Below are 12,479 nucleotides of genomic sequence, written 5' to 3'. Positions count from 1 at the left end.
CATTGCCCTAGAAAGTTCTCCTTGTGGTGCTTCTTCTCAGCCGAAAGGCAACAGCTCCTCCTGCCTCCGTCACTGTAGATTAGGTTTGCATGTTTATTATTTCATTTATAATGTTTATGTATTTATATAATATGTTTACAGTATTTGTGTACTATAATATTCATAAATAAAAGTATATTTCAAATTAAAATGTACCGTTAATCATTTTAATTAAAATTATAAAAAATAATTTAAATAAAGATTAATTTTTTTAAGATTAAACTAATTTTAATCAGTAATATTTTAAATTTAAATTAAATTTAATATATGTTTAAATAAAGTCATGTTTTTCTTTTAAAAATTTAATAGTTCTAATTTGGTCAGGTTGTTGGTTATTTAGTTGTGTTCTTTATGTGAGAGCCATTGAGATACACACTTACAAAGATGTACTTTTCTGACTGTGTCCGTCAGCATAAGGTGTGGGGTCAATGGGCAAGGATTTCTGGGCACTGTCTACCCCATGGCCGGCAGCTCCCTGCTGACCGCATTCCTCCTGGATGTAGATGGCAGTGAGCTGTGTCTGGCTGTGTGGTCTTGTTTTGTGGCATTGGTGAGGGTGGGAGGTGGGCAGTGCCCACGAGCTAACCCGTCTCTCTCTTCTCTCCCCACTGTGTCTCCGTGAGCCAGTCTCGTGTCCGTCACCTCATGTGCTGCGTGTGTCCATAAAGCCACATTCCGTGCTGCCTGACAAGAGAGTTCCATCTCATCTCATCGCACCTCACCTCACCTCACGGTCCTGGCACTGCCTCAGCATGGCCATCTCATCACGCCTCGCCCTGTGGGAGCAGAAGGAAAGTAACGCTCAGGGCTCTGGCTGCAGCCACAGGGGCCAACTGGACCCTCCAAGGGCATGTCACCGCCCGGTGGCCCAGGCTGCCCCCTCTCGCCTAGGGCAGGGATTCTGACATCCAGAGCCTCCCTGGGGCATGTCCAGTCCCCCTTCCGTCTTCTGCCTCAGTTCACTGCCATGGCCTCTCCAATCCAGCAGGACATTAGTGACCATGCCGTTGATTCCTCCCGTGGCTGCCTGGTCTCTGTCTGTTCCTCAGTAGGCGGCAGCGGGGGAATGAGGGTAGACCAGCTGTCCCATCTCCATCCTCATGGCAGCTCTGAGGAACACGAGGATTGCATGGGGAAGTGGGGGGTGGGGGGCCGGCATTGAGGGCGCAGAGGCAGGACTGTTGGCTGCCAGGTTTATACCATGGGGATGGGTTTTGGAGGTCCCTACCTTCAGTCGCCATGGAGACCTGGAAATGGCCCTTCTTTCCAGTGATTCCTTTTTTCCTTTTGTGTTTCTTATAAGATTCCATGAAGCGCTGCCTCTGTCTTTGACGCCTGTTATCTCCGCCACACCTCATCCCACCCTTGTGCATGTGATTTGATGAATTGGAGGCTGAAGGGTGGGGTGGTCGAGAAGCTTCTTTCTAGCTGCCTCCGCCCCTGCCAGACTGATCTGGGTGTAGCGTAAAATTATGCTGCAGGGAGCGGCGGTTGACACCTGCTGAGTGTGCCTTTCACTCTCAGGGTGTGCGCACATGGAGGTGTGGTGTTAGTGTGAGCCCAGCCTCCTGTGTCCCCAGCTTCTCTCTCCCTGGGCAGAAGTCTGCCTTATCTCCTGGCCTCTGCTTTGTCTCCTAGCCTTTCCTGTCTCCTTTAGTTTCCCTTTCATCAGCAGGGCTGCAGAGATCAAGTCTTTGCCAGCCTCCTGAAGAGGACCTTGATAAGGAGCTTATTTTAAGCCAGTGTGTAGCTCTGCCATAGAAAGCACTGGAGATTTTTTTTTTTTTTAAACTCATGAGCAGTCACAGTGATGCTGGTTAAAGACGCACCCTGGTCGGTCACAGCCAGTCCCAGGTCTCAGCCTCCAGGGTCTCTGTGGCAAGTCTCAGCTGCATACCAAGTCCAGCTAGCTGGCCTGGACCACATTTCTGGGGTAAAATGTAGGCTTTAAAGCCCAGTACTGGGAAGCTCTTGGCTGTCCAGATTTTGGTTTAAGGACCATCAAGAAGTCAGGGCACTGGGTCAGTGGAGCAGGCTGTAGCCATAGGGCTAGATCCTTATATAAACCATGGCTGCCTGCCCTTCCCTCCCTTACCATGCTCCTGGCACAGAAAGTGGTTAAAGTCATGAGTTAATTGCTTAATCTATTAACTACAAGCTGAGATGTGACAGGAGAGTGTGGATGGTTCCCTGTGATCCATCCTCTCCTGGAAACCGGAAAAGCGCCTTTTGAAGCAGGTGTTCCGAGAGATGGGTGTGTCTCACACCAAGGAAGGGAGCCAGTGGCCTTGATCACGCGGCTCACATTGTGGGGAAACTGGGTGCAGGCAGAGATGGCACCAACTGGAGTAGCCTCTGAAGCTCTTGTGTTTCATTTTCATGCGCTGTCTTGAGGCTTCTCAGAGCCTCGCCAAAGCTCACCTGCTTTGCTGTGGCCTCTCATATGTGGGCTTGGTCACGTGTGTCCTCTTTGGCACCCTCCCCAGCTCTGTCACAGACTCTTTAAAGGGCAACTTGCCTCCCCGGCTGGTTCACTCACTGAGCTTTCTCCTTCCTTGCTTCTGCAAAACAGATTCGGGAAGAGGACAAGAGCCCTCCACCATCCTCGCCCCCTCCCCTCTTCTCTGTCATCCCAGGGGGTTTCATTAGGCAGCTGGTCCGGGAGACTGAGAAAGAGTCCAAGGAAGCACGACGGAGGAAACAGGCAGTGCTTGCCTCTCCAGAACGAGAGGTAAGTGGCCCCACAGAAAGGGAACCAGGTGACTGTCAATACCCGCCATCCTGGGAACTGCCCTGGTGGTCCAGTGGCTAAGACCACCCTCCCAATGCAGGGGGCCCGGGTTCAATCCCTGGTCAGGGAACTAGATCCCACATGCATGCCACAAGTAAAGGTCCCACATACCACAACTAAAGATCCTGTGTGCTGCAACTAAAAGATCCAGCATGCCACAACTAAAGATCCTGCATGCAGCAACTAAAGTAATAACTAAAGATCCCACGTGTCACACCTAAAGATCCCACATGCCGCAACTAAAAGATCCTGCATGCCACAACTAAATGTCCCGCATGTTGTAACTAAAGATCCTGCATGCCATAACTAAAAGATCCCACATGCTGCAACTAAAATATCCCACATGCTGCAACTAAAGATCCCACATGTCACATCTAAAGATCCTGCATGCTGCACCTAAAAGATCCCACATGCTGCAACTAAAACATTCCACATGTCACAACTAAAGATCCTACATGTTGCAACTAAAGATCCTGGATGCCACAACTAAAGATACTGCATGCCACAACTAAAGATACTGCATGCTGCAACTAAAGACCAGGAGCAGCATAAATAAATAAATAAATAAATAAATAAATAAATAAATAAATAAATAAAATTTAAAAACCCACCATCCTGTCCTGTGAGCCTCCTCTGAGTCACTTGCCAACCTTTGTTCCTGCAGTCCCCACTTTGAGAAGTGTCCTATCTTCAGTTTGATCTGTTGAACTCTTACATGTCTGTCAAAACCCAGCTCATATAGTACATTTCTGGAAAGCTCTCCCATTGTCTTCCTGCCTCTAATTCCCACTCCACCCTCTATGCTTGTCTTCATTGTGGTCCACGTAGTAATTACTTGATCCTTATTTGACTAGGAATTCCTTAAGAACAACAACTGTCTCTCTCATTCAACTCTGCATCTCGAGCAGCTCTCGTAGAACTCGGCCCGTAGTGAATGCTCAAAAAATTTTAACGAATGGATGATATCAGTTAATATATGATGGGGATCGTTTTGCCACTGCTTTTGCAGAAAGGGAAAACTAAATATTAGCTAAGGATACATAGATAGTTTGCTTTCATTTAAGCAGAAAAGATGTTCAGTTGGCACTCACCAATTATCACTGTGTTGGTGGTTAAAATACTGAAACCCTTCCATACCTGGTGGTAAATGGCCATGGCCCCAAGTCCCGCAAGTGCCCTCCAGCTGTCTTACTCACCTGGGTCCCTTCCCTGAGTCCCTCAGAGTGGCCACAAGCCAGTAATTAAAGGGTTACTGTTTGGCACAGGAGGGACCTTGGGACCCTGCTCCAGCTCGCATCCCTTCTGATCGGTTGGTATCCACTTACTTGTTCTGAACAGCACTGCTGGATGGAAGCAGTAGGTGGATGAGATGCAGTCCCTGTGCTTTAAGGACTTGCAGATTGATCCCTGATGGTGTCCAGTGCTGCCTCCCTCCTTTCCCCCCGCTCTTTAGCCAGGGAACCCTGGCAGGACGATGAGGCTGGACACCAGGGAAGCGGGCTTGGGGTGCAATGTGTCTTGGTTGCGACACAGTGTTAGCAGAAAGGGTATCTCCTTGCTCCTCTGCTACACTCTTGAGGCAGGGTGGGTGCTGTGGTGAATGGGCTGAGAGATCTGGTGGCCTCAGAGCCTGGAGTTGGCTTGAGCCCACTGGCCACTCTGGCTCTGCTGCCCACGCCCCTCAGCTGTTGTTTGCCCGGCTGCTCCCCCACGTGCCTGCACCTGTCCAATCACAGTGACTCTGCTGCATCAGTGAAGTCCTCTAGCAACTGAATGGTGGCAGCTGCTGCAACACCCCTGCCAAGCCTTTGTAGGGGAGGGTGACAGGAGAGGCTCTGTGCCCACCCCGCCTGACGCAGGCGCAAGTGGGGGCCACAGTCGACCCCCACAGGCTGCTGTTAGGTCATGATGAAGTGTTACTGCTGTTTATCACTTGACAAGATTCACTGTGTGTTCAGTGATACCCTATACAGCAAGGGGTGAGATGGGATTATACCCACCTATCAGAGGTGGAGCCTGAGGTTCAGAGAGGTCAGGGCGCTTGGTCAAGGTCATGAGGCCAGATAGAGACAGACCAGGGCCAGGGTCTGTGTGTCCTCTGCTCTGGCTAGCTGCCTGGGAAAGGGCCAGTCTGGGGAGCCAGGTGGCTGGTGTGGCCACAGAGGCCTGGGGAGGAAAGGGTTCTAGGAGCCTGCAGGCCATGCTGCATCACAGTGTGCAAGTTAAGAAGCAGAGCTGAGCAGGAGATGGGGACAGGCCATCACTGCAGGGTGTGGATGGAGACTCTGAGCAGGATGGACGGGCCTCAGACGACAACAGGTGTCTGGACCACAGGCCAAGGTGTTCTTGGGGCTGGAGCAGGGCAGTCTCAGGACATGTTCCTGTAAGGCAGCGAGCCCTGACTAGGTCCTGACAATTTAATTTTCTAGCCCCAATCACTAGATAACCCTGGCCCCTCTCTCCTTGCCCCAGCACAGTCATTTCATTGGAGTCTCATATAATCTTTGCAGGGAGCCATTAGAATCCATCACCATTTGCTGGAGTGAAAAATGAGGCTCTGGGAGGTGAATTTTCCTAAGGCCACCCAGCCAGTGAGGGACGGGGAGAGACTGGAATAATAGGGGCAGAAAGGGATCCGTATCAAATGTCAGGAGAACCAGGTTCTAGCTCTGGCCCCGCCACTGTGTGTGACCCAGGCCAAATTTCATCCCCTCTCTTGGCCTTAGTTTGTTCATCTGTAATAATGGTTGTGCTGTGAGTTTCCTCTTAGCCCCTGTGATTCTAGATGTTCTGCTTCGCCCTTATATTAAGAAGGCTGCAGATGAGATCTGAGGGCTTTGATGACTGAGAAAATCCAAAGGAAGAGAATGCACAGAGTGGAGGGGAGGGATGTTGGGAGGGGTTATTCTGTTTGGCCCATCCCTGTGTTACTGTCTCCTCTATGGGGTTTGGTTAAAAATAAGACACTGACTCACTTTTAAAAATGGTGGTGACAGTGGTGAGATTTGCCAGGTGCACCCAATCCCCTTTCCAAAGCGGTGTCCTCCCTGGCCCCAGAAGGTCAGACAGCCATCAGGTTGTGGGCTTCTCGGCCCCGGTTGCATGTTGCAATCACCTGGTGGCCACCACCCAGACCACTGCATCAAACTCTCTGGGATTGGAGCCAAAGCGTTAGAATTCTTTTAAAGCTCCCAGGAGATTCCAGTGAGTCCCAGAAAGACAAGCAGGTCTGTTAATATAGGCAGTTAAGGGCACAGGCTTTAGACTCAGAGAAGCCTGTGTGACTTTCCATTCCAAGTTTGTGTTTGCTCCCTTATCTGTAGAATAGGGAGAAGTTCAGAACCTACTTCATTGGGTTCTTTTTTTTATTTTTAATAAATTTATTTCTTTATTTTATTGGCTGTGTTGGGTCTTTTTTGCTGTGCACGGGCTTTCTTTAGTTGTGGTGAGTGGGGGCTACTCTTCGTTGTGGTGCGCGGGCTCCTCATTGCCATGGCTTCTCTTGTTGCGGAGCATGGGCTCTAGGCGCGTGGGCTTCAGTAGTTGCAGCACATGGGCTCAACAGTTGTGGCTCACTGGCTCTAAAGCGCAGGCTCAATAGTTGTGGCACACGGGCTTAGTTGCTCCGTGGCATGTGGCATCTTCCTGGAGCAGGGATCGAACCCGTGTCCCCTGTGGATTGGCAGGTGGATTCTTAACCACTGCGCCACCTAGGAAGCCCCTTCATTGGGTTCTTTATTGAATTAAGAAGGATATTGCATGATGGCAATGTAGGGCCCATTGCAAAGATCTATAGCCATTATTATTATTATTATTATTGTCAGTTTTACAAAGATGAAGATTGAGACTGTGCCCTAGAGGCATCCACCACCTGGAACGGGAGTGCAACACCAATCAGAGCTAGAACAGGTTGCAGAATGTGGTCGTGGTGCACATGGTACACGAGCACACAGGGCTCTGGGACTCTGTGGGTCTGTGAAGCAGTTTCTGATTGAGGTCTTCAGGCACGAGTTTGCGGAGGAGGAGGCATTTGAGCTGGGTATAGAAATATGAGTACACCATGGACGAGTGGAGAGGGCAAGGGCATTCCAGGCAGCAAGCTCAACATGAACGAAAGCATAGAAGCTGGGAAGTGTCAGGTGTGACAGGAGGTGCAAGGTGTGGCTGAAACATGGAGACGAGCAGGGACAGTGAGACCAGGTGGAGGTGGGGGCTCCTCTTCGAGAACTTTGAATGGCAGATGGCGGTGTTGAATGGTTTTCCTGGAGGCTCTGGGCAGCTTCCAAAATCTTTTGATCAGGTTTTAAATGACTGGCAGCATATTGACAGGATGCTAGCTCAGCAGCTGTGGCAGTGGCCCAGGTGAGAAAGAGTGGACCTGGATTTGGGAAAGGAGACTCAGGTGGGAAGCTTTGCAGGTGGAATCAACACAATCCTGGGATTGTTTTGGATGCAAAAGGATGAGGACCCCAGATTCCCAGGCCAGGTGTGTGAGAGGCTGGTGTTAGCAGGGTCCAAGGTGGCAGATTCCAGACTAGGGCAGATGATGCAGGCAGGCATCAGGGTAGAACTCCCCCGTGGACTCTTCCTGCAGGGGCAGAGGCAAAGCTGGCCCTCTGAGCAGTTCAGGCCACAGCCAGGTTGGTTTAAGGATGGAGGGCTGGGCAGGGCTGACGTCACAGGAAAAGACAGAAAGACATGGGAGAGGAACAGGCAATGGAGACCCCTGGGTGCTGGGTACCCTGATGTGTTGGCCAAGCAAGAGTGGAGGACCTCAGGGCAGACCCTCACCTGGTGTGCAGGTGTGGTCTGGGGACCAGGGCAGCGAAAGTAGCAGCAGCTCACTTTCTTCAATTCTCTGCAATTTCCACTATCTCAGCCTACCAAAAATCTGGATGGTCAGGTGGTGTCTGCCTGCACTGAGGGAAAACCAAAGCTCAGAGAGATGTTGTCCAAGGTCACCCAGCTGGAAAGCATTGGAGCCAAGACTAGAACAGGTCCTCTGATGACAGGCTCCACTCCTTTCCCCATCCCTTCCTCGCTCAGCAGGAAGAATCAAGCATAAATAATAGTAAGGACGGTGACAACAGCACCCAGTGACAACAGCAGCAATAGCTCCTATTACTGAGGACATGCTAGGTTCTGGGCTTGGCTTCCACAGGCCACTGTGAAGCCTCACACCCACTGGCGAGGTAGGCCAGTATGGTCTTCATTTTATTGGTAAGGAAACTGGCTCAGAGAGGGAAAGTTGTTTTTGTTTTTGTTTTTTTTTAAATTTATTTTATTTATTTATTGGCTGCTTTGGGTCTTTGTTGCTGCACACGGGCTTTCTCTAGTTGCTGCGAGCGGGGGCTGCTCTTCGTGGTGCGCAGGCTCCTCATTGTAGTGGCTTCTCTTGTTGTGGAGCACGGGCCCTAGGTATGTGGGCTTCAATAGTTGCGGCACTTGGGCTCAATAGTTGTGGTTCACGGGCTCTAGAGCACAGGCTCAATAGTTGTGGTACATGGGTTTAGTTGCTTCGTGGCAAGTGGAATCTTCCCAGAGAAGGGCTTGAACCCGTGTCCCCTGCATTGGCAGGTGGATTCTTAACCACTGCATCACCTAGGAAGTCCCGCACTGCTATTTTTAAACAGGTACATGAACATGGTAAAAAGTTCAAACAGTACGAAATGGACTACATTACTTGTTATGGATTCTTAGTTCAGGCTGCTATAACAAATTACCGTAGAGTGGCTGGCTTAAGCACCAGATATTTATTCTCACTGTTTGGAGGCCGAGAAGTCCAAGATCAATGTGCTGGCAGAACTGGTGCCGGGTGAGAGCCCATGTCCTGGCTTGCAGATGGCCATCTTCCTGCTGTGTCCTCACATGGTGAAGACCGAGGGGAAGTTTTTTTGTTTGTTTGCTTGTTTGTTTGTTTTTGCTGTGCTGTGTGGCCTGTGGGATCTTAATACCCTGACCAGGGATCGAACCTGTGCCCCCTGCAATGGAAGTGCAGAGTCTTAACCACTGGGCCACCAGGGAATTCCCGAAGGGAAGTAATTTATCTGCGGCCACACGGCTAATGAGTGGCAGAGTTCAGAGTTGAATTTGGGTCTGTTGGGCTCCAAAGTCCACTCTCCTTTCATGATGTCACTTGGCTTTGAGGTTCTGAGCCAAGGCCTAGGGTGTAGGGTGCTGGGGTTTGGCCCATTACCTGTAGGTACTTGAGGGTCTTCTGGTGAATGAATGGCTGGGTGAACAAATGAGTGAATGAATGACAAAGTTGTCTGGTCAGCAAGCAGCTAAGTGTGGTTGTGGTGTCTCTTCTAGACCCCAGACATTTCTACCAGTCAGCCTGACAGTGGCACCAAATCTGGAAGCCAGCACCTCTCCCAGAACGACCAGTCGAGCTCTCCTCAGAGCTCAAACACTCTGGACAGGAAGAGCGAGGGGGCTGGCACCATGGACCCCGTGCTCATGTCCAGCATCAATGGCGAGAAGCCCCAGGAGTCAGGTCCCAGTGGGACACCAGCCAGAAAAAGCCTGCCCTTCAAGAGAGGGGTGAGGAGGGGCGACGTGTTGCTGATGGTGGCCAAGCTGGACCCGGACTCGGCCAAGCCGGAGCAGAGGACCCAGCCCCAGGAAGCCCCCACTTGCAAGACCCCACCCCCAGCCACGGACCCTGGAGGGGAAAAAAAGGGGGAGACCCCAGGGACTCCTCGTGGCCTCCAGGCCAGCACCAAGGATTCAGCCCCGAAGGCTGAGAAGAACCAGACTGGGGGTGTTGGGGACCCAGGAACTGTGCTACTGACAAAAGGCGAGAAGGATCAAGACACAGTGGGGAAAGGGGGCAGGGCCCCCCAGACCAAAGGGATGAAAGGGGGTGAGCCCCAGGGCAAAGAGGGGCCGGGTGAGGGGAGGCCACCAGGGACGGCGGAGAAAGGGGGAGGGGACCCCCCAAACAAGGTGGCAAAGGGGAATTTCCCCAAGGATGCAGCAGGTGTAGGGAGGTGGGCCGGGGCCCAAGCCCAGGTAAGAAAGTGGGGAGGTTCCCTGGGCAGAAGGAGCAAGTGGGACGGTCCCCAGAGTAAGAAGGACAGAGAAGGTGCGCTCCTGAGGAAGGCAGACAGGACAGACGAACCTCAGACTAAGGTGGAGAAGACAGGCAAAGTGCAGGGGGTGGAGGGGGAAGCTCCTGGAGCGATGGAGAAAGTAGATGACCCTCAGGGCAGGCGTGGAAAGGCAGGTGAGCCCCAGGGTAAGATAGAAAAGGTGGGGCAACCTCAGAGCGAGTCTGGAGAGGCAGGTAGAGCTGGGAGTAAGACAGAGGAGGACTGTAAAGCCCCCAAGGAGGTGGATGCGTGTGGAGAGACCCTGGCAACAGCCAGGAAGAAGGACCAGCCTGAGAGCAGAGGCCGGAAAGCAGAGGAACCCTGCACTAGAGCAGGTGATGGGGCTGGGGCCCTGGAGATGGAGCCGCAAGGACCCGGCCAGCCTGCTCTGGAGAGCAATGTGGAGAAGCCTCAGAGGCAGGCGGAGAGCCCAGAGGGGCCAGCCCTGCAGGAGGGGAGCAGAGGAGGCCAGAGCGGAGTCTTGGACCAGGTGAGGGGGCTGTGGCCCCTGTGCGGGGGAGGGGCAGCCCAGAGGAACAAACAAGCACTCCCCTGCTCATCAAGCAGGGGTCTTGAGGCCCCCACAGCACCTGTCCCGGATGAGATTCTCCGCAGAGTGGGGACGTCCCAGCCATGTGAGATGTCCCCTGTGGCTGAGCTTACAGTGTCACACGATAGTTCTTCCTGCCAGGGAAACAGCAGATTGCTCGAAATGCAGATTCCTGGGCCCCACCTTGGAGCTTCCCATTGGGAAAGCTGGGGTGGGGCCGCCGTGGCTTGTGCATTTACAGAGGCACCCCCACGGGCACCGGGAGGTTCTGATGTAGCTGGTCCCAGACGCACTGTAAGAAACACCCCTGTAAGGGGTCTGCCCCTCACGCAGGGGTTGGGGGAGGGCAGTGTCGTCTTGCTCTAATGTATGTGATCTTTGCCCTCAGGCTCCTGAGGACAGATGGTATGAGGCCGAGAAAGTCTGGCTGGTTCGGAAGGATGGATTTACTCTTGGTAATTAGGGGTGTTGGCACATCTGGGGGCTCAGCCTCTCCCTCCTACGCCCCCTGCTGCTAGCTGTATTTGCCAGTCCTGATCACAGTTTGGGGGGTACAGGGAGGGAGGGGTCGGGGCAGTGGGGACTAGGATGGGGACATGTGGCTTTGTGGTGGGAACAGTCGGGCGTCGTTTCACGCTTGGCAGCTGGTCTGCTGGGTGCTGTTTTCAAAGGTGTTTGTGCCTTGGTAACTGTTTAACGAATTCATGAAAGCAGCAAGCATTGCTTGGTTCCTAAAGGAACTTAGAGTCTGGTGTGCGTGGGCAGATGGATTTCATCTCATGAGCCCGCCTTTTTCTGTTACTTGTGACTGGTGACCAAACGCTACTGAGCAGTGATTCTGAGTCCCGTTCAGAACATGGCCGGGAAGAGTGATTGATGAGTGATGTCTGTCCTGGGTCCTGCGAAGAGAAATGGCACCCGGTATGCCATTATCTGCCACCTCAGGTCTAGGTGTGAGATGGGTCCGTGCACCCCAGCATCTGGGGGCCGGCTCTGTGCCTGGCACTGCGCCAGCTGGTAAAAGCCCGAAATGAGTCCCAGCTTTTCTCCTCAAAGGATTTGGGGTCCCAATTCAGGGCCCTCCCTGTAAATAGGCTGCAAGGCGAGAGGATGACACCCATTTCTAATGTGTCCCGGGCGCTCTCTCCAGCATCTTGGCCTGGCTCAGCAACTCAGAATCTCTCTCTCCTCCCTTCTCTTTTCCTCCCCTCCCCATCTCCTCCCTTCCCCTCCTTCCCTGCTCCTCTTTGTCTCCCTCCCTCCCACTCTCTCCCCCTGGGCCGCCTACCAGCAACAGTGCTGAAGCCTGACGAGGGAACAGCCGACCTGCCGGCAGGAAGGGTGCGACTGTGCATTGATGCCGACAAAAGCATCATCGAGGTGGATGAGGATCACGTTGATCGGGTGAGCCCCCCTCCCCCTCCCCGCCTGCTCGCACCCTCCTTCCCCACCCCTGCGGGAGATTTCCTTGTGCTTGATGCCCTGGGGGGAGTTATAGGGAAGATCACCACTGAAGTCATTGCCCTGCTGCAGTTACGTTGTTAAGGAGTCGTTGCTCTGTCCCATGGTGTCCCCTTAATGGACGCATTAAGAGATGTGTTTGTCAGGTCTTGGGACTAGGAGTTCTCCTGCTTGACCTGAGAAAGGGATTGTTTTCCCTTTTTTGGAATATTGCAAATCATGCTACAAAGTGTGCTTCCTTTTTCACCCTGGCTACCAGGGAACTCGGAGCCAGATTTGCAGTTTGCCATTAACCATAGCATAGGTTCCAGTGGCTTACCTTTGGGATATCAACCTTTTGTTTTGATTTTGCTTTTTTGGTTGTTTTGAGTAATTATTGCGCTACATCACGAATCTACTTGAGGTTAAGTTGGAATCTAATGATAGAAGTAAAAGGTCCTATCCTGACCCTCTTCCACACCTCACAGCCTACTAACTGAGGAGTTTCCTCCAGGAGTTCCACGTGGGCCTCGTTCATCTGCATCTCTCTCTGCCCACCCCAGGC

At 52.2% G+C, this 12,479-nt stretch overlaps 1 protein-coding gene across 1 annotated transcript in view; it reads left to right on the top strand.

The window, feature by feature from the left end:
* The first annotated feature begins 742 nt into the window (after window positions 1–742).
* Window positions 743–12,479, top strand: part of MYO18B (myosin XVIIIB) — a 220,234-nt gene continuing 208,497 nt past the window's right edge. The window contains exons 1-5 of the mRNA XM_057746688.1: window positions 743–830; window positions 2,612–2,770; window positions 9,143–10,414; window positions 10,863–10,929; window positions 11,766–11,878. Of these exons, the coding sequence (XP_057602671.1) occupies window positions 792–830; window positions 2,612–2,770; window positions 9,143–10,414; window positions 10,863–10,929; window positions 11,766–11,878 (1,650 nt within the window). The 5' untranslated portion in view covers window positions 743–791. The remainder of the gene's footprint in view (window positions 831–2,611; window positions 2,771–9,142; window positions 10,415–10,862; window positions 10,930–11,765; window positions 11,879–12,479) is intronic.

Source organism: Hippopotamus amphibius, chromosome 8 (genome assembly GCF_030028045.1).
Source record: "Hippopotamus amphibius kiboko isolate mHipAmp2 chromosome 8, mHipAmp2.hap2, whole genome shotgun sequence".
Classification (NCBI taxonomy): domain Eukaryota; kingdom Metazoa; phylum Chordata; class Mammalia; order Artiodactyla; family Hippopotamidae; genus Hippopotamus; species Hippopotamus amphibius.
This window is presented reverse-complemented; position numbering and strand designations above follow the sequence as displayed.